We start from the raw sequence: 25,571 nt of genomic DNA, 5'->3' as shown, positions 1-25,571 counted from the left end.
TTGTGCTAAAAACCCCTGCTTGTATTGTCTGATGGGAAATTAAGGTAATTTGGTGTGTTTTTTTAGTATATCAAAGAACTCAAGTAATGATAAGGGAAATTTATTATGATAATCAGTATCTGATGAAACCCCACGCTGACTGCAAGCAGTATTCCTAAGAGAAATCCTCCAAATTTAGCAAAAATTTACCCAAACTTAATGGATAATTTGAGAAGCTATTTTGGAAATAGGCTGTCCCATATGTATGTTTGAGACATTTATAATTCTGTAAGTAATAAGTAAACTTTTTTTCTTTTAAATTGCAAGTTTCAATAAAGGAGAGCCAGTTTCTTTTACTAAAACACATATGGAAAATGCATTGTTAAGAATTTTAGAACAGCGCTTTGAATGTGTAGGGGTGTGTGTGTGTATGTGTGTATATGTGTATGTGTGTGTGTGTGTGTCCATCCTGTGAGGATTTTTTTTAGTCATATTTAAATTTTGGTCAAATGTTGTATCATTTATGTATCTTTGTAATTTTTGTTTTTCCTGGTTTTGAAAGAAGTAATTTTGGATGATAATGACAGTTTTGAAAGAAAATAGTCATTAATTATTACCAGGTTTGAAAAGTTTGTAGACCTTTTCAGGTCTACATGCCTAGCTAAAGTTGGAAAGTGATTTATAATTTATTCACCAAAATGATTCTGTTCAAGATGTATTACACTCATCATCTGACTTATGTGGTATTGAAACCACTTTGTACAACTGCTTAAAATAAAAATGAAAAAAAATTAAGTTAAATAAGGTAGGAAACTGTGCTTGTACTTTATTTTACTTTATTTTTTTATGGGTCATGGGACTTGAATTAGGCCTGGGCACTGTCCTTGTACTTTCAGCTCTCGGCTACCACTGGGCCTGGGCGTTATCCCTGAGCTCTTCAGCTCAAAGCTACCGCCCTACCCTTGAGCCAAACTCCACTTTCCATTTTTCTAGGTTTTTCTAGAGGTTAATTGGAGTTAAGAGTCTGCTGTCCTTTTGTGCCCCAGCTTGCTTTGAACCTTGATCCACAGATCTTAGCCTCCTGAGTAGTTAGGATTACAGTCGTGAGCCACCAGCCCCGTCTTGTGTATGTATTTTCCAAAAAAAAAGTATGAGAGAATTGAAATAGTAATTTTAGACCTTTTCAAAACACATAAAATGTGCTGCTGCCCTATTCAGTTGCCTGCTGCCCTTGGATTTTTCTTATATTCTTATTCCCTATTTTTTCATCTAAAAGTGGACTGAAGATGCCTCTAAATTTTCAATACTTGAGGATCCTTTTTTTTTGTAACCACAAAGAATCAAGAGGTGATACTTACTGCTACCAAAAATCCACAAAATCCTCTACCATTGGCCTTACAATAATTGCTTCTTTTCAAGAGCTATCTGCTCCAAGCAAGCGCCATAGTTCTTGTATTCCTTTTGAATCATAACATAGCTTGAAGAGCAAGTAGGAGGTACTGAAACTAGAGAACCTAGGAGGCGGAAAAAAGCTCTCAGGTTATTTTTGTAGCAAGAACATTGCCATTCTTGTTGATACCTTAGATTTCCCATAAAATCAATTCTGATGTCTTATGTTACAGATGCTGCTCCAAATCAGATTTTAAAAATTATTTGTGGCCAGGAGTTTGGCCTAGTGGTAGCGTGCTTGCCTAGCATGCACGAAGACCTGGGTTTGATTCCTCAGTACTACATATATAGAAAAAGCCGGAAGTGGCACTAAGGCTCTAGCTCTAGCCTTGAGAAAGCCAAAGGACAGTGCTCAGGCCCTGACCTCAAGCCCAGGACTGGCAAAAATAAATTTGTGTGTGTGTTTTTTAGGAGGGAAATAAGTTGCAGGAGTGAGTTGTTTTGCTTGAGTTTTAAACCATTGAGCTTTAGTAAGTCTGTAAGTTTATTAAGGATATAACTAAGTTACGTTCATTAATAAGTGAATTGTTGCTTCAAAGGCAGTGTATTCTTTATGATAGCTATTTTCATAGATATCATTAGAATAAATAATAGGAAGATTCTTCATACTAAATAACAAGCTATAATATTTAGAAAACTAAAAATGCATTGTCCTGATAAGGTATTAATCTTGTTTTTCTCGTCATATGATAGAGTGGCGAATGGCTTTTCTGCTTACCATAATTTATGCTTCTAGCAAAATGTGTCTCATTGTCTGTAGGACTTATTTTTATTCTATTTGTTCCTGTAGCTCTTTTTATACCAGATTCTACGTGGTTTGGCATATTGCCATAGAAGAAAGGTGTTGCATCGAGACTTGAAACCACAGAACCTCCTCATTAACGAAAAAGGAGAATTAAAGCTAGCAGATTTTGGTATGGATCGATAAGATGTTTATAAATATTTCCAGGTAGCTTAGTTTAAAAGAACCATTGTTATGATGTGTCATCACTTTTATGTGGATTTTGAAATTTTCTTTGCAGCCCACAAAATAAACTATTTGATAGCATTTGGTGGGTGGTTTATGTTGTTTATCAGCAACAAATAACAAAAGTCATGGGTTGTCAGGAATATACCCTAGACCCCTAGGGCACTTCTGACTCTTTCAAGCTAAAAATGTATTATCAAAATTACACTAAGCATTATTTGCCTTTTTCATTGAGTTAATATGTGTACTAATCATTCAAAAGCAGGGAGAGATTCCTTAGCATTTGCCATGACAGTACCACTGAAGCATTTTTTTCTGTTTTTCACAGCTACATGTTTTTAAGGAAATTTTTTTTCTATATGTAAGCTCTTTGTGGTGATTAATCATATTAAACCTTCATCCCTAAGTACAAGTCTTTTCAGTATTTGTTTTTTGTGTAATAAGATGGGAATTATATATAAAACACGTTTGTGGACTTTTTTTTTTTTTTGGAAATGACTGAAATAAGCAGGCTATTGCCATGAAAACAGCTGAGCAATTTCTTACTAGTAGTTTAACTGAAGTTTTAAAACAAGTTAGATTTAGAAAATTTGGATCTGCTACTTTGAACTTAATTGTTTTAAAATACTTTAGAGACCTTTCTGAGTTAGGATGATACAAATACAGTGGATTTTTGTTGGTTTTTGCTGTAGAAATGTATAAAATATATTTGTAATATGTAACTGAAGGAAGCAAAAATGTTCAGATTACCTATCAGTGCATGATGTTGCAGAATCATACACAAAACACATTCATTGATATAATTGCAGTTGGTGCGTAATTTAAAAAAAAAATCCTTTCTAGTTATATGTATCAAAAGATACTGTCTACATTTACCAGAAAAGGCTATTGAAATGTTCTTTTCCAGCTTCATATTTATGTGAGACTGATTCTCTTTATATGTAATGACATATATTTGACATGTTGTGATACATATGTTGTGATGTGAGTCTCTGACCCCCAACCAGATCATAATAACTTAAAAGTATAAAATAAGGGGCTGGGAGTTTGGCCTAGTGGTTAAAGTGCTTGCCTAGCATGCATGAAGACCCAGGTTCGATTCCTCTGTACCATATAAGAAAAAAGCCGGAAGTGGTGCTGAGGCTCAAGTGGTAGAGCTCTAGCCTTGAGAAAGTCCAAGGACAGTGCTCAGGCCCTGAGCTCAAGCCCAGGACTGGCAAAAAAAAAAAAGTATAAAATAAGCAGAGCTGGGCATTGGTGCCTCACACCTATAATCCCAGCTACTCAGGAGGCTGAAATTTAAGGATTGAGGTTCGAAGCCAGCCCAGGGAGGAAAGTCTATGAGACAAGACTTATCTCCAATTATCATAGACAAAGCCAGAGAGGGTGCTGTGGCTCAAGTGGTAGAGTGCTAGCTTAGAGCAACAGACTGAGTGACAGCACCCAGGCCTAAAGTTCAAGCCCCACGACCAGAAAAAAATAAAAGTAAAAATAAGTTAAGTAAATAAGCTGGATGCTGGTGGCTCACACGTATAATCTTTAACTAGCTGGTATGTAATTTATCCAGTTTTAAATTTACTCAAGACATTTTTCTTGATATTACACATCAAAAGTTACATATGTAATGTAGTCTCAAACATCCTTGTTACGTGAAATAAAATATAGGGTAGAAATGAATTTGTATTTCTTCAGTTACCTTTTAGAGTTGCTTCCTCGGGTGATTAGAAACTAGAGGTGTGGAAGTAATAACTCATACTAGTAATTAGTAGAGGAGTCCATGTTAAATGTCAGAGGAATGGCAAACGTTTGCATCATTTGCACAGTTAGTAATATCTAGAAGCAGTGAGCTCTCTTTTTTTCTAAAGTGATCTATGTATGCTAAACATAAAAGAGCACCAAGAGCAGTATGACTTATTCTAGGAAAATCTTCACCATAAACAGATTTCTACCAGAAAACTGTCAGTGAAATTTAACTGAAATAAACCAGTGACCTCTACTTTTTACCAAGAAGTCAAACCAGCAAGGCTTATTTATAACTGTCCCAAACAAAATTATGTGTGTCCTTAATCTATTTTGCCTAGTTTGGATTAATTATAACAAGAAAATAATTTTGGCACCAAGACTTATGAACAAAAGCAAAGCATAGTAAGTTTAAATTAAGTCAGATACGGTACTAGGTACATTCAGAATTATTTCATTAAACTATATAAAGATTAAGTAGACAAAGGTGCAACAAAAATCATAAAACTAATTTTATTGAAACTTCAAGAAGCTACAGAATAATCATCTCAGTCATCTCTTTGAATGGAGCCAGGGTAGGGACTGAGATGGGGTCTCACCTGTTTTTTTGCAGTCTGGCTTAAGTATTGAACTCAATTTTCTTAATTCATTTTCCCCCCTTTCCCTTTGAAGGACTAGCCAGAGCCAAATCAGTTCCTACAAAGACCTACTCAAATGAAGTTGTCACATTGTGGTATCGGCCACCTGATGTACTTCTTGGTTCTTCAGAGTACTCAACCCAGATTGACATGTGGTAAGTATATACAGATTTTGTTACAATGATAATTTTAGAAGAATGAAGCTGTTAATTCAGGAAGGGGTGGGGAATGTCTGGCCCATGGGCTGTCTGACTGTATTGATAATTTTGTGTGGAATACAAATGATGTGATATATGTCCAAATGGTCCTTGGCAGCTTCCCTTCCCCTAACATAATGCAAACTAGTTGTATTGATTTTACTACTCTAAAGAGCCTCAAAATAAGTGGTGATAAAGAGTTCAAGCATGGGAGTAAGATTATCTAGATATAAATATTAATTCTGTCCCTTCAACCATGTAATAACTTGATTCAAATTACTGGCTTATGCCTTAGTTTCCTTAACTAAGGAGATGGGAATAGCAATAGTAACTGCTCTCAAATCGGGTAGATAATATTAAGAATAAATGAGTTAATGCAATAAGGGGAGACATTGATTAAGACGCATTGTATTCATAAACTGCTTTGTTGAATGGCAACTCCTTTGCATAATAGTATTTTTGTTGTTGTTGGTTGTGGTACCTGAACTCTGGGCCTACATGTTGTCCTTGAGCTCTTCAGCTCAAGGCTACCACCCTATCTCTTGAGCCACAGCACCACTTCCAATAACAGTATTTTAAAAACAGTCAGGAGACATAGTAATGTAAAAGATACATTATTTTTATCATTAATATATCAAAATACCTATTTTAAGTTTCTCTAAAAATAAACAAAATATCATAGTCCTCTTTTCTCACATGATACTTTGATTATTTCTTTTTCTCTTTGTCCTTCTCTTCTTACACATGCATTAACAGATTCTATCTCTACTTCTACACTTAAGGTCTTGAATCATTTTCGCTTCCTCCTCTCTGTGTGCTATGTATTGCATTAGCTCAGGCCACTGTCATCTTGCATGTTACTGTAAAAGTCTCTTTGAGTTGGGTTTCCTCTTTCCTGTCTTGTCCATTTCAATCTATGACCACAAAGTAGCCGATATATAGAATTTGATATGCACATAGTATGCATTTGATCACATGGACATTTTAAATGGGAAAAAATGTGTTGGCATTATAGAAGTTTAGATAAATGGGGTAATATTAATCTAAAAATACCTCCACAGGATATCTTCTAGCTGCAAAATTCTTCAAAGTATCTGTCTTAAGGAAAAAAAAAATTCTTATGCTTCATAATGTGTAAATGGTTGCTCATTTTTTTTTTCCATGATGTATTTTAAAGGGGCGTTGGTTGCATTTTCTTTGAAATGGCTTCTGGAAGACCTCTGTTTCCAGGATCAACAGTAGAAGATGAACTGCACTTAATTTTCCGACTACTAGGTAACAAAAGAAATATTTTTCCAGTGATTTTTATCTGCAATTTACTCTTTACATTAAAATTGTATCTGCCTTCTAGAGGCTGAGGCGGAAAGATCTGAATATATTGGCTAGGCCCAGAAAAGTTATCAAGACCCTGTCTCACAAGCACATTACAAACCAAAGGGCTGTTGATGTGGCTAAGTGATAGAGTAGTTGACTGCATTCTAGAGGCTCTGGATTCAATCCTCAGTAGCAGTGGGACTTATACCTTTGAAAATACAGCTATTGTGGATAAATATTACAATTAATTATTATAAAGATAAATTATAAAAATAATTTGTATAATCTATATAACATATGATATAATATAAATTATAATGATTATTGTAAAGATGGCCCTTTTTGTTTTCTTTGGTAGTATTTGGGATTGAACTCATTGCATAATGCTTACTATGCAGGAGCTCTACTACATGAGCTACATCCCCAGTTTTGTTTTTACTGTTGTTTTACTTTGAATATAGTTTATTTTTGCTTAGACTGACTTTTGGGTCACAGTCCTCCCACCATTGCTTCCAGAGTAGCTGAGAGTACTTGTATGTGCCACCTTGCCAGGTTGTTTTTGAGAAAAGAGTCTTGCTGACTTTTTGTTTGCCTTGAACCACAATCCTTTCTCTACCTGCCAAGAACCTGGGATTTGGGGGTATGAACTTCCATAACTGGCTTGTTTTTATGACAAGGTTTGGGTGACTTCTTTTTGGGGTCTGAGCTGGCCTCAAACTGTGTATGTATATGTGTGTGTGTGTATACATATATATATATATATACATATATGTGTATATATATATATATATATTCCCCCTCCCCCTAGTCCTGGGTCTTGAACTCAGGGCTTGAGCACTATCCTTGGGCTTTCTCAAGGCTAAAGCTCTACCACTTGAGCCACAGCACTACTTTCAGCTTTTTCTGTGTATGTGATATCAAGGAATAGGAACCTTGGGTCTTCATGTATGCTAGGCAAACACTCTACCAATAGGCCAAACTCCTGGCCCCCCTCAAACTGTAATTTTTTGTCTGTTCCTTTTGGGTTTCTAGGATTACAGACTTGTTTGCCATTGTGCCTGGACCTAAATAACTTCATTTATAGTTTCATTTTTGCAATGAAGAGTTTATAAAAAAAGAGACATGTTATTGAAAATTGATTTTCAGAATATTATTAAGGAATGTTCTATTGTAGATGGTTTCAGTTGGCTAGAAAAAGGACTAGACATTATATTTATGATAGTATTGAATAATATAAAAATGTATTCATCTCCACTATTTCTACATTTAAATTTGCGTGTGTGTGTGTGTGTGTGTGTGTGTGTGTGTGTGTGTGTGTGTTTGCTTGTATGTTTGCCAGTACTGGGGCTTGAATTCAGAGCCTTGTGCTCCCCATTTGTTGCTCAAAGCTGGCTCTCCAACACTTGAGTCACACCTTCACTTCCTGTTTTTTTGTTGGTTAATTAGAGACAAAAGTCTTCTTGGATTGGCTTGCATAGGATAGTTTCCAACTGTGACCTTTACATCTCAGTCTCCCAACTAAATACTAAATAAATTATAGGCATGAACCACTGGCAAATAGCATTGAATTTTATGTTTTATTGAGTAGTTAAATGGGTAGGTCTGGGAATGTGGTCTAGTTGGTAGAGTACTTGTCTAGCATGTATGAGGCCCTGATTTCCGTCCCTGCCCAGCACTGTGGAAAAAGAAGTTACTATCAAAATAATTCTCTAAGACATTTCTGATGTTTGTTTAACACATATATATGTGTACATATATAATTAATGTATATCAAACTTTTCTATACATTTAAAAACATATACTTTTTTTTTTAATTTAGGAACTCCATCTCAGGAAACTTGGCCAGGTGTTTCATCAAATGATGAATTCAAGAACTACAACTTTCCAAAATACAAACCACAGCCTCTAATTAATCATGCCCCAAGGTATTTTTTTTCCTTAAATGAAGAGAAGATAACTCCTGTGATTCTTTTCCATCTTTCAAAGTATTTGCCACAGTAAAAATTTAGAACTACTAAATACAATTGTTAAGTATTTTGAGATATAATTCAGATTTTTCCTTCTTTTCTCATATTCAGTGACTTAAAATTAAAATATATAAATAGAATTGAGCTATAAACAAAATTAGTATAGATTATATGTATTATAATTCTTGAGGGTTTTTTTTAGTTGTTTTTTTGTTTTGTTTTGTTTTTCTGGGTCATGGGGCTTGAACTCTGGGCCTGGGCACTGTCCCTGAACTCTTCATCTCAAGGCTACCACCTACCTCTTGAGCCATGGCCCTACTTCCCATTTTCTAGTGATGAATTGGAGATAAGAGTCTCATGTGCTTTAGTGCCCAGGCTGACTTTGAACCAGAAAGAAGCAATTGATAAATGATGTATTCAGCACCATAAAATTGTGATATGTTTTGTTTTTCTTTCTGCACAACTGCTCAGTCTTTACTTACAGAAAGTGTTCATGTGACTACTTAGCTAATAAGATTTTCTAGAGCAACTTCCAATAGTTGTCACTGACTTATAAAATAGAATTTGGCTGATTTTTTAAAAAGTGAAATCTTGACCCTGGAGCATGATGACCCATCAAAATTTTGTCAGATATTTTTGAATGTTTGCAGAAACTTTTTTTTTTTTGGTCAGTCTTGGGACATGAACTCTGAGCCTGGGCACTGTTTGTTAACTCTTCCCTTCAAGAGTAGTGCTCTGCCACTTGAGCCACAGTGCCACATCCAGTTTTCTGGTGGTTAATTGAAGCTGAGAGTCTCATGGATTTTCCATGCCCCAGCAGGCTTTGAACCGTGAGCCTCAGATCTCAACCTCCTCAGTAGCTAGAATTACAAGCACGCACCACCAGCGCCTGACATAATTTTTTATTAGCATAAAATTGTACAAAGGAGTTTCATCATGAGTTATAAGATGCACATAAATGTGAAGAGCTTGGGGTATGACCCCAAGTGTCAGTCATGTTTCCTCTTTCTTGTACCTTTCCCCAGATAAATAAGACTCCCATTAAAATTTGAGTCAGAATAGTTTTAGTTGTGGAATGTGTTGTATTTGCTATAAGTAACAGAACAACCAGTTAGTTACATCTGTTGTATTTTTCTGTCTTTCATTAAAAATTGTTAAGTCACCAAAATACCAAATAAGAACACTGTTTTCACCACAACCCAGTCCAGTTCATGAATCACACACATCATCTGCTTCCATTTATCTTCAACCTAGGGAAGGAACAGTACAATACTTCTGAACCAAAAATGTTTTTTAAAATTCATACGAATTGATGGATTGATGGTCTTTTTTTTTTTTTTTTTTGTCATTTGTGGGACTTGAACTCTCAGCCTGAGCATTTTCCCTGAGCTCTTCAGCCCAAGGCTACCAACTGCTCTACCCTTTCAGCTACAAGTGACACTTCCGGTTTTCTGGTGGTTAATTGAAGATAAAAGTCTCATGGACTTTTTAGTACCTAGGCTGGCTTTGAACCACTATCCTCAGATCTCAGTCTCCTGAATAGCTAGGATTTGAGGCATGAACCACTTTACCTGGCTTGAATTGATGTTCCTATTGTTACTATAGCATCTCATAACATTCTGAACTAAAATTTCTGAGGAAGAATAGTCTATCCTAGACTTTTTTAGTGTGACTTCCCATAAGAGCCTAAATCCTATTTTTGTGTGTTTATTGTTTGCTCTTGGTAATGCTCATTGTAGGTTAAATTAATGCTTTTCAGTGAAGCATATTATCTGTGATAGTAGCCCTTAGTTCCAAGCTTGTCTGTGCCTTGGGAACTCCGAATATGTACTCAAATGACAATCCTTGAAGGAATTGGAAGAGTTTAGAGAATGTCCAGCATGAAGCATCCATAGGACTCATTGAAAACTCTTAAGGGAGAAAATGCTTATTTATAATTGTACTTTTACCAGTTAAAGGGCAGTGCAAGATAGAACCTAGATTTCAGATGAGATTGTCGCATTAAAATAATCCCTAATTCCACTATTGCTATGCCGTATCTCATTGATTTTATAAACCTTTTTAGTGAAATTTTCCAGAGTTTTTGTGGTACCTTTAAATTGACCTCAATACCTTCTAATACTCATCACTGAGCAGATTATTCTGTTATAAACTTGTTGACTAGTTTGCCTTGTATTACATCTTGTATTACACTGATATTTCACTGTTAAGATAAAAGAACCGTGCTCTCTCTTGTGTACTTAACTTCATTTGGACACTAAAAACTCATGTACTACTTAAGCTTTCCATATAATAGAGATATTACATTATTTTGAGATAGAAAGCTAACTAAAAATAAAAGAAAGTAAGTTAACTTAAAAAAAATGACTGTAGCTTTAGTAATTTTTTTCTTGACTACTGAAATTTTGATTTTCTCTCATTTTAATGTTTATTATTATACAGAAGCTTTCATTATGATTTCCATACATGAATCTCCTATCAGATTTACACTATCCATTACTCTTTTGTATTCTTTCCTCCCTTTATTGAAGGTCTTAACAGTTTTCATTATCCTTTCATATAGGCATATGATTGAATATTGAAAATTTGAATAAAAGTAGTTAGTTATGGTTTTTCCTCAAGCAAATAGCAAGATAAGTCTTTTAAGGCTAAAACAGACTTTAATTTGTTTCAAAGTAACAAGAATGCCCTTTTCAAGGCACTGAAAGATAACCAATAAAAATAGAAACTGGTTTTATCTGAAACATTTCTCTTAGCTCAAATAATAAAATAAATTGCTTTTTTTATTATTTCTAGATTAGACTCTGAAGGAATCGAGTTAATAACAAAATTTCTTCAGGTAAGTCACATCTTATAATTGTTAAATAGTAAAATGAGATGAATGATGTCGCCTTCAAATATTACTAATAATAGGGTTTTTTTTGTTTTTTTTTTTGCCAGTCCTGGGCTTTGGCTCAGGGCCTGAGCACTGTCCTTGGACTTTCTCAAGGCTAGAGCTCTACCACTTGAGCCTCAGCACCACTTCTGGCTTTTTTCTATGTATGTGGTACCAAGGAATCGAACCTGGTCCTTGTGCATGCTAGGCAAGCACTTTAACCACTAGGCCAAACTCCCAGCCCACTAATAATAGTTAAAATGGCTTATCATAATATCTGTCATGCTTCTGGTACATCAGGGTCATATTTTCTGCCATTCATGTTTTCTTATCTTTTCCCTATTCTTACTGTCTTAAAGGATGCTGCATCTCCAAATACCACCCATATTTTCCTCCAAAGCAGGAAGAAGAAGGAGGATTAGGGTAGTAGTACAAGCATATTACCCTTAGATCTTGAAAGCAAGACTTTTGCAAGGCTTCTTTCCAAGTCTCATTGATCAGAATTAATTGTAAAAGAGACTGGGAATTGGAAAACAGAATTTTAATACTTGGCCTAAATTTAGAACGTGCATGATTCATGATCCATTGCAAACAGAGATAGCTTGAACAAACCTAAATTCATATCATTAAGGAACAAAGGACAGCAGGTATTGGACAGGTAATTAAGAATGTCTGCCTTAAAGACATGGAGCGTATTTCTACCAATTGTTTGATGTCCTTCGAAAAAACTAGCAACCGCCAGACGCTATTGGCTTACGCCTGTAATCCTAGAAACTCAGAATCTAATTTTTGTTTAGATGCAGCCTTGTCTTAGAAATATGGTTCAGATATATAATAATTACTGTATAGCCTCGAGAGCACCTCTATCTGGAATATTCTAACTTGATGGTAGAAAAAGTCATATTAATTATCAAAATTTTTTAAAAGTGGCTCTGAATTCTAATTTGTCTTGCTTTTTCACAGTATGAATCTAAAAAAAGAGTTTCGGCAGAAGAGGCCATGAAACATGTATACTTTCGAAGTCTGGGACCAAGAATACATGCTTTGCCAGAAAGTAAGAGAAATTCTTTGTTGTTATTGTTGGTTGTGGGGCTTGAACTCTGGGCTTAGGCCTTGTCCCTGAGCTCTTCAGCTCAAGGCTACCCCTGGAGCCAAAACACCACTTCCAGTTTTTTCTTGATTAATTGGAGACAAGACTTTAAAAGCCTTGTGCTGGCTTTGAACTTCGATCCTCAGGCATGAGCCATGGCACCCAGCAAGTAAGAGAAATTAGCAAGTAAGAGAAATTCTATAGAGTTTTTCTCTACATGTTTTCATTTATCTAGGATTGAGAACAGGATAAATTTAGGCTTAGAAATAAGATGATGATTGATTTTTTTTTTTTATTTATTTTTTTTTTTTTTGCCAGTCCTGGGCTTGAGCTCAGGGCCTGAGCACTGTCCTTGGATTTTTCTCAAGGCTAGAACTCTACCACTTGAGCCTCAGCACCACTTCTGGCTTTTTCTATGTATGGTACCAAGGAATCGAACCTGGTCTTCGTACATGCTAGGCAAGCACTCTACCACTAGGCCAAACTCCTGGCCCCTTGATTTTTTTTTAACCAAAATGTTTAGTCCTTTTCCCCCCTTTGGTATGGCTCATTAATTTCATGCTATCTAAATTAGGACAATCTTGGGGCCTAATCTAGGTTGTTATACATGGATTTATGTAAAGACTAGTGAAGCCCATAAGATGGTTTCCTTGTGAAAGCATATTTCCTTCCTAATATGATTTTTCTTCCTTCTGGCCGCTCTAATTTTGCTATTCCCATGACAGAGGTAAATGTTTTATCAGAATCTCAAATAGCAGATTTCTCAGGCCTGGGGTTAACTCCTCTATTATTTTTTTCATGACATCTTTTTTCCTTAGCCCAGTATTTTGCTTTAAAGTATTTAATTATTTGATTATGTTAGAATATTTGGGAATTGTCCAGGCACTGATGGCTCAAACCTATAATCCTAGCTACTCTGGACGCTGAGATCTGAGGATCATGGTTCAAAGCCAGCCTGGACAGGAAAAAAATCTGTGAAATGACCACCATAAAATCAGAAGTAGAGCTGTGGCTCAAAGTGGTAGAGTGCTAGCCTTGAGCAAAAAAAGCTCAGGAAGAGCACCCAAGCCCTGAGTTCAATCCCTACAACCAACAAAAATATTTAAAAAAATTTAAATTTGGGAAAGATTTTGTAAATTTCCATTCTCATTTGCTAGACTATACTGACTGAATGTTAGTGGCAGTCAGTGACAAAAGCAAATTGGAATAGAAAATTAGTCCATAATTTCACTTAAAATTACCTGAATATTGAAAGAAATTATATTTTCTATCAGAAACAAATTACATTTTTTTTGAAGATGGTGTTTATACTTCATTAATACTGCCAAGGTTCAATTTAAGGTAGGTAATATTCCCTGTTCTTCAGTAAAGAGTAGACTCTGATATCTATCTTGAAACAGAGATTCAGGAGAGAGAATAAGAACCTAGTAGTAGCCAGGTACCAGTGGCTTACACTTGTAGTTCTTTTAGCTACTCTGGAGGCTGAGAGTTGGAGAATCACACAATTCAAAGCTAGCCTGAGAGACACATCTTTCAATGGGATTATGAATGTCATATTACTATTTTATGTTGAACTACTGTGTACATTTTAAACATTTCTCTATATTTGGATAGTATTGGTTTTAATTATGTTAAACCTTCACCTGATAATTTTTGTCTGCATTTTAGGCATATCAATATTCAGTTTGAAAGAGATTCAGTTGCAAAAGGACCCGGGTTTTCGAAATTCTTCTTATCCAGAGACAGGTGTGTTTGTCATAAACCATTTCACATGTCGATCATGAATTTATGCGTGGAGCCAAGCTTTTGGTTTATAAATTGATCAGTAAAATAACTGATATAAAACTGATGTACAGTGCATTCCACAACCATGTATATTTAGCGTTGCACGTACTTACTTCTGTATGATGTGGGCAGCTCAGTAAATCTTCAGAGAAAAATCTGACTCAGTCAAGTCAGAGATCCTGAAAGCTGCAGATGGCACAAAGACCTTTTACAAGTGACCTGGCTTGATCACTGCACACGCCATCCCTGGTACCTGAGGCAGAAGACACAGATTGTGCTTCCCTAGTCATCAGGTTCATCACTTCGAAGCATAGAAGCTGTAGACTGACCCCATCAACAGAGGGTCGTTTGAAACAGTGCTGGTCACCCTTACCGTGGAATATTAGCTTTTTTGCTGGTGGGAACATTAGCTTCCTAGAATCACCAAATACTATTATGTGGGATAAACTAAACCTTGAACTGCCTCATAAGATGACTTTATATTTTAGGACATGGGAAGAACAGAAGACAGAGCATGCTATTTTAAGTCTGATAACATGGTTTCAAGCCCAGCCCCCAGCCTTTCTTATCAATCAAGGACTCAGATCTGAAGGCAATTATTTCTTTTGGTGGACTTGGACTCTCCGTTTGTCTGCACTGTCCTCTTCACAGTGGAGTCTTTTTATTTCAGACCTACAGATTGTTTTTATATTTGTTGTCACAGTGTGACAATTTTTTTGTACAGTCAGTTTTAAGGTCTTCTCTGCCAGTAGAGCCAGTAGGTTACAGCTATTGATGTAACTGTAGCTGCAGTTTTTGTGCAGGACTGAGAAACACAGTGCATTATTTATTGCGGAATCATTGCTGCTAAATAACTACTGTCTGTTTATTTAACACAACAGTTGAATGCTCGAAGAAGTTGCAGTGGCTTTATTATATGTGAATGCATCTGTTTCTCCTCATGAATTGTTTTACTGCTGCATTTTTCTGTTTGTTTTTAAAATTAAACTGCAGTGTTTCCTGGAATGTATATTTAGCTTTGCTTAAAAGTAAAATAAGTGAGCCATCTTGAACACTCTTAAGTTTGTGCTATATTATTTCTTATCAAACATTGGCAAATAGAGTAGCTAAGAGATTGATAAGCACATTATGTTTAGAAAATCATGTGATGCAGAAGTTGATTCAAACAAGTGAATTCTTGACATTTTCAGGTTCTCACATTAGTCACCAATAAAAGCACCAAAATTATTTATTTTTACCTATTCCTTACTTTAGAGATGTCTGCTGCATATTATTGGATATTTGTATACTAATACACCTGATTAACTTTTTTACGTTGTGTTTTAATAGCTAAGACTTGTAAGTCCATTCAAACATGAAAAGTGTTGCTGTTTGTTTTAAGCAAATTTCTTTTATTAGAAAGGAAGATAATTCATTGGGGAACAACTTACTTCACTTAGATGCTGTGTGATTCAATCACATTCACTTGGAATCAGCTGAGAGCTGTAATATGTCTTTGAAATGAGCCATGGTATATCATATATGAGAGAAATAAGAACTTAGAGGATTATTTTAAAACATTGTAGGTATTATCTGTTTATCAGAGATACTAAATATTACAGTTTTAATTATGCTTCTCCTTGAACATCATAAAAACACTTTGGTGTTGATAACAGTGTTTTTAAGCATTTCTGCTCATTCTTAAGGACAGTTGTTTAGTGCATCTTACCAACTATAAATCTTAATTGGTATGTTTTGAAATAGTCAAGTGTTTGCCATATATATCATGAAAATAGTCATAATATAATTTTTTTTTCCTGACATTCACTGTAAAACATTCAGGGGTCCTACCATTTCTGTTCAGGAAATCTTGTAGTTTATTGTTGTTATTTAACAGTATTAAGTAAGTTTTTGTATATTTCATTTTAACTTTATTTGTGAATAGTGATTGTGGCATGTTTGGGATGTTATTTTAATATTTCATGATATTGAAATTTTAATTTTAAAAAAATTCTGGAAGAATCAGATTCATGTGTTATGGTGAATATTGGACCACTACTGCTTTTCACATTTGTAAATTGGTTTTATGTTAAACCCTGTAGCCTAACAAACTGCTGTTATTTCTAACTGACAGATATGTATTAATATTGTACTTTGAAGGTTACAACTATTACGTGGAAATTCTTTCATTTTGTTTTGAATTTATAATAACAAAATCTCCATGTTGTATAAAATACGGTTTTGTTGTGTCACTGTTATTTCTTGGGAGAGAACTGTGCAGAGTGGGATTTTCTTTTTATGATTCCTTTGTAAAATAATGAAGTCTTATTCTTATGGGATCAAAAGTGATAGCTGCTTTATGTTTGTGCTGACCATCTGCTTAATAATCTCAGCTGTAATTTTTATTAGCACTTTCACTTACATACCAAAATTATTTCACAGGTAGTTGTTATCCATAAGCTGATTCTTGCATGTAAAAGATCAAGAAATATGTTGTTATTATATAAATTCTCTCATCCTAGAAAGGTTTTTTTTTTGTTGATCATGAAGCTTGAATTCTGGCCGTGGTCACTGTCCTTGAGCTCTTCCTACCCCTTGAGCCACAGCACCACTTTTGGTTTTCTAGTGGTTAATTGGAGATAAGAGTCTCACAGACTTTAGTGCCCAGGCTGGCTTTGAACCGTAATCCTTAGATCTCAGCCTCTTGAGTAGCTAAGATTATAGGCATGAGCCACCGTGCCCAGCTCCTAGGAAGTTCTAATGATGTTTGTGGGGTTGTTTTTGTTTGTTGATATTTGAACTACAGTTAGATCCTGAAAACTTTACAGTGAAGAAAATTAAGACTCAGAAAATTCGAGCCTTGACACTTACGAATTCTGTTAAGCTGACAAGGTTCTCAGTAAGAGAAGAAGCCTCTTATTTTCTTTCAGAGTAGTAGTAACACATTGAATGTACATGGTGTTTTAGCAAATCAATTTAAAAACTATTTAAAATGTATCAGTTTACATGAGTTTTTAGTTTTTCTTTTTTATGATATTTTAATTTTATGTGGTAATGTGTTAGTTTCTAATTCATTGGTATTGATTACATTCCAAAGTTATGTAATAATCACTATGATTTCCAGAACACATTACTGTAGAACTGAATTTACTTAATTCTGTTTTCCCTTTCTCCTGGTAACTCTGAATCTACTTTATCTATAACTGTCCCTATTCTAGATACTTTATATATGTAGAATTATACCATATTTGTACTTTTGTGTCTTCATCTAACATATTTCCATGACTAATCTATGTTTAGCATAAATTTGAATTTCTTTCCATAGCTGAATAATATTCTGTTAATAATATATACACATTTTATGAATCTGTTTACTACCTGTTAGCTGTGTGATTAATGCCACTAAGAACATTATTGTTCAAACCTGATTTCCTGTTTTCAATTCTTGGATATAGATGAATAAGATTGCTGGCTCGGCAACATTCTATTTCTTAACTCTTTGAACTGCCAGCTGTTTTCTACAGAAACTGCACCATTTTTTATTTTTAAGGATAGTGGTTTGTTCCTGATCTTAGTGGAAGAGCTTTTGACTTTGACCCCTGACTATTGTTATCTGTATGGCTCTTAGCATCTTGAAGAAGTTCCCTTCAAATCCTGGTTTACTGAGGGTTTTTGTTGATTTGTTTGTTTGCTTGCTTGCCGGTCCTGGGGCTTGAACTCAGGGTCTAGGCAATGCTAGTGCTCTGCCACTTGAGCCACAGTGCTACTTCTTGTTTTTTCTGAGTATGTGGTAATCAAGGAATCGAACTTAGGGCTTTGTACATGCCAGGTGAACACTCTACCACTAGGCTATACTCTTGGCCCCTGAGTATTTATTATTATTAAAGTATTGGGGTTGGTTGTTTTTTTTTTTAGGTACTTTATTGGTTAAGATAACCACGTACTTTTTTCATCCTAACTTGATTCATTTGCCTATGATACACCAATCTTCTGTTTCTAGTGGAAGTCTCATTTGCCTATGGTATGGCATATATAGGTTGACTATCCCTTTTTGACATGCTTGGGACCAGAATTGCTTCAGATTTTGTCAAATTTTAGATGTTGGAATATTTGCACAGGCTTTACAAGGTGAGTATTCCAAATCCAAAACTCTGAAATCCGGACTGCTCTAAAATTCAAAACACTTTCAGCAAACATCAATACTTTCAGATAGATGTCAAAGTATTTTGAATTTCCAGAAAAGGATGATGAACCTATAACCTTGGTAGTATTATACTGAGGATTATTGTCTTCATTCATACAGTTTGGGTCTGTAATGTTCTTTCATTGTAGTGGATTCGTGTAGCTTTGTTAGCAGGGTATTGCTGCTGTCACAAGAATGATTTAAGATAGTGTTCTCTGCCCTTCAAGTTTTGGGAATAGTTCGAGTATTAGCATTGTTACTTAAATTTTGGTAGAATTCACCAGTGACACTGGGTGTAGTGATGCACACCTAGCTGTCTCAATTCCAGCACTCCAGGTTGAGACAGGAGGATCACAAGTTCTAGGCTAACCTAGGCTATTTTGTGAGAGCCAGTCTCTTGATCTGGCCCTAAGATTTTACTTTATTGAGAAATTTTGTTATTGTACTGTTCAGATTTTTTAATTCTTAAGTCTGGTTTTGTGTAGTCCCTATGTCTCTAAAACTTGCTCGTTTTGAATTGTGTTGTCTAGTTTGTTGGCATGGAGTTATTTCAAGTATTCCCTTGTAACGGTTTTTGTTACTCTACATGCTAATGCTTCTACTTTGTCACAGACCAAGTCCTACTAGGTTTCTTCTTCAATAAGAAAATTACTCCCTTTCATGTCTACAACTATATGTTAGACTACATATGACTGAATTACCTGTTCCCATTATGGCACAATAGTAGTACTGATTGTGTCAGTCAGGGTCTCCACTGATACACTTTCACCCTTTCCTATCTAATACACACACACACACAATTATTAACCTCCATGGAACTGCATTTAGCCAGATTAGTCTGAAAGACCAGGAAGAATAACAAGCGAAATAGTTAAAAGGACAACAGTGGTTGGCTTTTCCTTTCCTACTTACTTCCCCTTTCTCAGTCTAGAATAGTGGATAGAACTTAACGTTCATTTCTTTCTACATCTGATTTAAAACATCTTTTGATGCTCCAATATTTCAGGATGGGCACAAGATACATTTTCAGTCTGTTTCTATATGAATACATGAAGTTTGGGTTATTCCAAGTAAATAAATGGACCAACTCACTTGCCTCTAAATTCTTTTTATCACAAAGTATTTATTAAGCAAAAATATCACAGTAGAAATTGTACATGTATGAAAGAGAATGAAGATTTGCAGTCATAGAAAAGGTTTGTACAGAGACCCGCATTCAGGATATATGGTTTCAACAAACCCAAGCCATTGCAGTTTAACACTGACAAGCAGGACATAAAGGACAGGAGGACTAATGTTCTTTGTAAATATTTTCTGACTGAAATACACACTACATATACATGCATGCACGAGAGGCATAGCTAGCAGTTATTCTTCATGACTCCACATCACAGTTTCGCAGTAACATGTTCTCTACAATATTTTGAGGCATTTTTTTTATGTCTAATGTATATGGAGTAGATAATAGTCACAGTATTTGGAAGAAAAGTATCAGATTTATAGGCAACATTTTAAAATACATATTTGGTCATACTTTCAGTTGAAATTCTTGGATGTTAACTTCATTTATAAGATTCTTGCATTTTGAACAGTTTTCAATATCTGTTTCTTTACCTAACAGTCTTGAACTAAAAGTCACTGGTAAATAGGCGTGGGGGAAGCAGAATCGGACAGTGAGCTGTGTAGCCCTGGACACCTCTCTTTGCAAGGTGTACCTGGAAGCTAAAGGAAAGCATTCTCAGATGTTCCTTCCATTCTTGAGTTTGTGTGTTCAGTAACTATCAGCTCCTTGAACCAGCTCCTCATAGTTAGAACAGAATTACCCTAAGCCTTCAAAGAATTGATGAGAGCATGAATTTGTAGTATTTTGGAGCCAGTTACTATTATTTGGTACAGAAGGCTTAATGGAGTGTTTGTTTTCTTCTCTCAGTAAAGGCCCATGTCCTTCCATACAATTCCTATTGCAAGTCTAAATTCATATCTAAACATAATTTTAGATTTCTTTGGCTAGTCCTGGGGCTTGAACTCAGCCTGAGCACTGTCTCTGAGCTTTTTCTCAAGGCTAGCACTCTTATCACCTGAGCCACAGCCCACTTGTGGCTTTCTCAGTGTATATGGTACTGAGGAATCAAACCTAGGGCTTCATTCATGCTAGGCAAGCCCTGTACCACAAGGCCACATTTAAAGTTCAAGATATTTGTTTTTACAAGTTTTTTATTTTACCTATCTTCATAACTCCCACCGTCTAATGTCTTATTTAGGTCAATTATTTAGTAACATTTCAAGTTGGTTTCTAGTACTTATAAAGATCACTGTTAACCTAATTATTAACATAATGTTAAAGTTCCAGCACTCTATAGTTCACTTTGTCTTGATTCAGCTGGAGCCATGCTTGCTTTTTTTTTTTTCTTTTTTTTGAGATTGAGAGAACAGAAAATATCTGTTACCAGTTGTAAGCCACAAAAGCATTCGTAGCAGGTTTCTTCCCATTGTTAAGTAATGGAATGGATTCAGTTCCACAATGAGGAAGTTCCTGAAGAATTTTTGTTTTATCAGCTTCATTGTCATCATAAGTAAAACACAGAGTATATGTTTCCTCATGCAGGGATAATAGTATGTATTTGTGTTATGGTACTTTTTTTTAATTGATCCATTAAAAAACAGCAACAAAAAAAAACCCTGCTTATGTGCCCAAAGATGTCTGGTGTTAACAGAATTAGTTTGTTGAAGCCAAGAATCTCCCAAAACATTTAGGTTTTCAAATGTTAATTACAGTTCCAGGAATTTAGGAAACCCTAACTCCTACAGGAAATAAATATGGGTGTGATTATGGAAAATAGGACTAAAGTTGGGGAGTAACATTGGAAACCAAGAAATGTTCTTTAGCTTTAGATAGTATGTGCTTTATGGAGCTTTCTGCATGTCACTTTTTCTTAAGATGAGAGATATTGCTAAGATATAGCTAAGAGGCTAGCCTTTCCAAATTCACCTCTATTAAAATAAATGCACTTTAGAACATTTTCTTTGATGAATGTTTATTGACTAAATATGGCTTAGGTTTTTTTCTTATAAAAACATTACTTGGACATTACATTTACTGAGTTTCAGTTCAAAAGAAGGTCTAAGGCAATTCTTATACAATTGAAAGCAAAAGAAAGTAAAGTGATATGAATATGCTTTCATATTTTGCCTACTTGTGAAAAGTAACAAATCCTACTAGAGATGTTTGGTACTAATTTTTGTCTTTCCACATTTCCTTAAGGCTAAAAAATATATAAATCATTTACATAAAACTAAATGCAAAGGAAGGCACAGCTGGTTATAGTGTATATATATATATATATATATAAGCACAGTTCAGCCTATGCAGAATTAAAGAAGAAAAGCTTCACATCCTTATTAGTTACATTGAAAACATTAAGGAAAGTTCTTCACTGTCAACAGTGTTTAACACTTACAGAGCTCAGAGTATATAAAAACAAAAAAATGACTCACTTAATGCAAAACATTTTCATACATACTTGAATATATAAACGGATTTTTAAAATGCAAACATAATTCTAGAATATCTGTGTGATGAAAAGTGCAAACCAAATTAATAGGGTTTCACAATGTCCTCACGACACAGGTAAATAGCCCATGGGGACATATTTGTTTCTTCAGTTTATGAGTCCTCAGTTGTGGCCAGATGTCATCAGGACTTCTGAGAGCTTGAGGAAAGCAGTACAGGGGAAGCAGCTCTGTCCAGACTGGGGATTGGCACCGGCATGTGGCCATTAAGCAGTGTGGGGAACTGTAGGGGACAGAAAAGTTTGTAGACAGTGAGTACAAATCCACTAGAAAGAGCAGACATAGAAGCAGTCCAGTCTTGTCACCCTGTGACAGTTGTCAATCTGACCATGATATCACTATTGGAAGCCTACCTGGGGCAAACAGAGAAAAGCCTAAGAAGATGTCCCAATTATATATACATGCCTAGACTAGGAAAAAATGAAAACGTACTTTAGGTGCTGCTAATGCTTGTTTTAGGAAGTTCCAAGCTATGTGCCTTAAAGGTTGAGGGGAAAAAATATTAAGAAATCAAGACAGGAGACTTGGCAATTGTTAATGCTGTACTATGAAAGTCACTGTCAGTTTTTTATACACTACAGAGAATTTCTTGGTAATTGCTAAAACTGAGGAATGTTTTTCCTTTAAAAAAAATTCAGAGGAAGAAGAACGTAAAAATTTTGGAGATGAGCGAGTAGTCTTTCTTCAATAAACTTATAAATGTCAGTAGAGTTGGTTTCTGTGTTGCTATAACACAAAGACAGATAAAAGACTGAAAGTTACCTTTTGAAAACAAGCTTCCAGTCTGAAGCAGATACATCAGGCATACTCCCAACTTCCCAGCAGTAAGGAAAAGCCTCCCTTAAATATTTGACTTCTCCTTAGATTTTCCATTGCTTAGCATGTGTCAAAATGATCTCAAGTTGTCTTCTAGTTCAATCCCTATTTAGTCCAGGAAAGCTAAATATTAACCTTTAGCACCAAATCTCAAACTACAGAACCTGGCATGCGTCAGAAGTACAATAAATATTTGCAGAACAAGTAACCATTTTTATAACTTTCAAACTTATTTTACAAATTTATGTGTATTGCCCTTTGCTTATCAAGGGTATCTTTTCATTTGGTATCTAGAGGCCACAAAGCCAGTTTTGTTATCTTCTTTTTACAGATGAGAAAATAGTTCCCCAAACTTTGCTAAGGGTCAGCTAAATATATAGCAAGTTTTAAACTCGGAATCTTTACTATACAGCCCAACTTCTTGTTTTGTTAGGTTTTAGGGTTATCTTTGATAGCTTTCACTTTTTTTTTTAACACTTAAGGTTTTTTTCTTGGTATTCTGGCATTTTAGTTTTTTCCTGAATTTTCATCTGAGCATGTTTTCAGATCTGAGCATATATATTAGTCTGCCTTCCTAATTACCATTCCCACTGACTAAGTGAACCCTGGTGAAACAAGGCTTGGATTTTCATTTCCTTGGTGTAGCTATAGCTCTTTTCTCTGTTCTCGGTGTTTCAACAGAATCAGCTTTCATTGTTAGCCTTGGCTTTGTGTGGAATTCCTTAACATGCTACTCAATGTTGCTTTCCTAACATGTCCTTCTCACCAGGTCCCATCCTATGGGCTTCCATAGTGATCCTGCAGGTCTATGAAGGCCTCAACTGTGCTCTTCTCTACTGATTCCTGTGCCCTGGCTACAGCCCAAACCAAGAGACCTCTGTCCTCTCCCCTGCAAAGAGCAACTCTGGCTCTAGCAGCAGAACTTCCTTTATCTTCCATTCCTCACCTGTAGTATATCTCCTTCAGCCCTGCTGTCAAGCCTTACAAATATTTGCTAGGTTGGGTTTGTTGAACTAAAAATTAGAGCACATACTCCACTGAAAACTGAATTAATTCCATTTCTACATGTGTCCATACCTACTAGGTATGTTCCAAGTTCAAAATTTATTTTAAAAACAAGTATACTGGGCTGTTTGCGCATACATGTGCTTCTAACAACTCAGAAGGCTGACATCTAAGGATTGGAGTTCAGAACCAACTCAGACAGGGAAGTCCATGAGATCCTTATCTCTAACCACCAGAAAACCGGACAGAGCTGTGTGTCAAGTAATAGAGCACAAAAAAGCTCAGGGACAGTGTTCAACTGTCCACTTGAAACAGATGGTTCACTTTATGACTTAATGTGTAAATCCATGTGCTACATTAACCCCAGCCCAGTGTCTGGCACCTCTCTCTTATTAAGACAGTCCTCAATTCCAGAAAGGCAGAAGTATCTTCTCCTTCCTTCCCCAAGATCTGCTGTATACTGCTAGCAAATATATAGTCAGGGAATCTGGATGTGAGGCACAAGCATCAGTGTTTGCCCAGGAAGCACAAAGTCCTGATTTCAAACTCTAATACTGTCAAAAAATAAAACGGTAAGAGCGCACATACAAAATGCTGTAATGGGGTCTTTTGTGCAGATACCACTAGGCTACCTCTGTAGAGGTCACCACAGGAAACATACACATAGCACTGAAAATCTGGTGTTGAGAAGTCTTATTTTTTAATTCTAGCAATGTAATAAAGGGACTATCCTCAAAAGTAATTACTTTCATTAGAAGGCACAGAACAGTAACCCAAATTCTAAGAATGCATCAATTGTAATGTCCAGTTTTCAAAATTAAAGTCTTATTCCATTTGGCAGGTTTGTTGTTTACCAATTTAAAACCTGCTAGCTTCAAAATTGTTTTTAACCACAAACTGCTCCTTTTAATAAGAAGGGTAATAATATTTGAAAAGCACAAATTTGTTTTCTCTCAGTCTCATGGTTCCAACCACAAAATAATGGCACAAGGCCATGTAACCTGACAGCCATCTAAACTGGTTTGTATTTTATTTATTTATTTTTTAGGGTTGTCTTTGGAATGGGTCCAGAAGAGGGAAATTAAAAACTGATACTCTAAGCACATGGATTTTAAATGCAGCAATTCATTCTGCAGAACCTTCACTTTCTCAAAGAGCATCACAAGGAATTTGAATGAAATGTTTTTATTGTTGGTGGTACTGGGGTTTAAACTCAGGGCCTCATACTTAGGAGAAGGTAAGTGTGAGGTTGGAAGTTGATCTACAACTCAAACTGTGCTCTCAGCCCTTTTTGCTTTACTTATTTTTCAGGTAGGAAACTGTTGGGTTTTTTTGTTTGTTTTAACCCAGGTAGACCTGAAACCACAACCCTCTTATAGATCCTCTGTAGTTGGGTTGACAGGCAAGTGTGTATCATCACACGTGGTTTACTCATTGAAACAGGGTCTTGCTAATAACTTTTTGTTCATGCTGGCCTTAAACCTTAAGCCTCCCAATTTCCAGTTCCCCTGTATCTAGGATTGCTGGTGTGAACCACTGCACCTGCCTGGGGCCAGCCACCTCCACCCCTACCATCTGCCAGAGCCTCTTGCTCTACCACTTGAGCTACACCTCTAGCCCTTGTATTTTCTTTTGGTTTTGAGATAGGGTCTCATTGACTTGGCCCAGGCTGGACTTGAGCCTACAATACTCTTGGCTTTGCCTTCCAAGTAGTTGGGATTAAAGCATGTACCATCATATTCAGTTTGCAATAGTTTGGTTTTTTTGTTTGTTTATTTGTTTGTTTGTTTTTGCCAGTCCTGGGCTTGAGCTCAGGGCCTGAGCACTGTCCTTGGACTTTCTCAGGGCTATAGCTCTCCCACTTGAGCCTCAGCACCACTTCCGATTTTTTTCTGTATATGTGGTACTGAGGAATTGAACCCGGGTCTTCGTGCATGCTAGGCAAGCACTCTACCACTAGGCTAAACTCCCAGCTCTGCAATAGTTTAATATACCATCCAAGTGATTTCATTGCATG

At 35.8% G+C, this 25,571-nt stretch overlaps 2 protein-coding genes across 4 annotated transcripts in view; one reads left to right on the top strand and one right to left on the bottom strand.

Moving 5' to 3' along the window:
• Positions 1–16,216, top strand: part of Cdk17 (cyclin dependent kinase 17) — a 74,955-nt gene extending 58,739 nt beyond the window's left edge. For all 3 annotated transcript variants that reach the window (XM_090328443.1, XM_090328441.1, XM_090328442.1), the window contains 8 exons: positions 2,219–2,342; positions 4,808–4,928; positions 6,148–6,245; positions 8,104–8,209; positions 11,048–11,090; positions 12,090–12,180; positions 13,885–13,962; positions 14,490–16,216. In XM_090328443.1, coding sequence (XP_090184569.1) covers positions 2,219–2,342; positions 4,808–4,928; positions 6,148–6,245; positions 8,104–8,209; positions 11,048–11,090; positions 12,090–12,180; positions 13,885–13,962; positions 14,490–14,527 — 699 coding nt within the window. In that variant the 3' untranslated portion in view covers positions 14,528–16,216. The remainder of the gene's footprint in view (positions 1–2,218; positions 2,343–4,807; positions 4,929–6,147; positions 6,246–8,103; positions 8,210–11,047; positions 11,091–12,089; positions 12,181–13,884; positions 13,963–14,489) is intronic.
• A 4,965-nt stretch (positions 16,217–21,181) lies between these two features.
• Elk3 (ETS transcription factor ELK3) overlaps positions 21,182–25,571 on the bottom strand; it is a 57,162-nt gene continuing 52,772 nt past the window's right edge. Inside the window, exon 5 of the mRNA XM_090328440.1 lies at positions 21,182–21,956. Within this exon, the coding sequence (XP_090184566.1) occupies positions 21,858–21,956 (99 nt within the window). The 3' untranslated portion in view covers positions 21,182–21,857. The remainder of the gene's footprint in view (positions 21,957–25,571) is intronic.

The sequence above is a fragment of the Megascapheus bottae genome, chromosome 2 (genome assembly GCF_031878675.1).
Source record: "Megascapheus bottae isolate mThoBot1 chromosome 2, mThoBot2.hap1, whole genome shotgun sequence".
NCBI classification, from domain to species: domain Eukaryota; kingdom Metazoa; phylum Chordata; class Mammalia; order Rodentia; family Geomyidae; genus Megascapheus; species Megascapheus bottae.
This window is presented reverse-complemented; position numbering and strand designations above follow the sequence as displayed.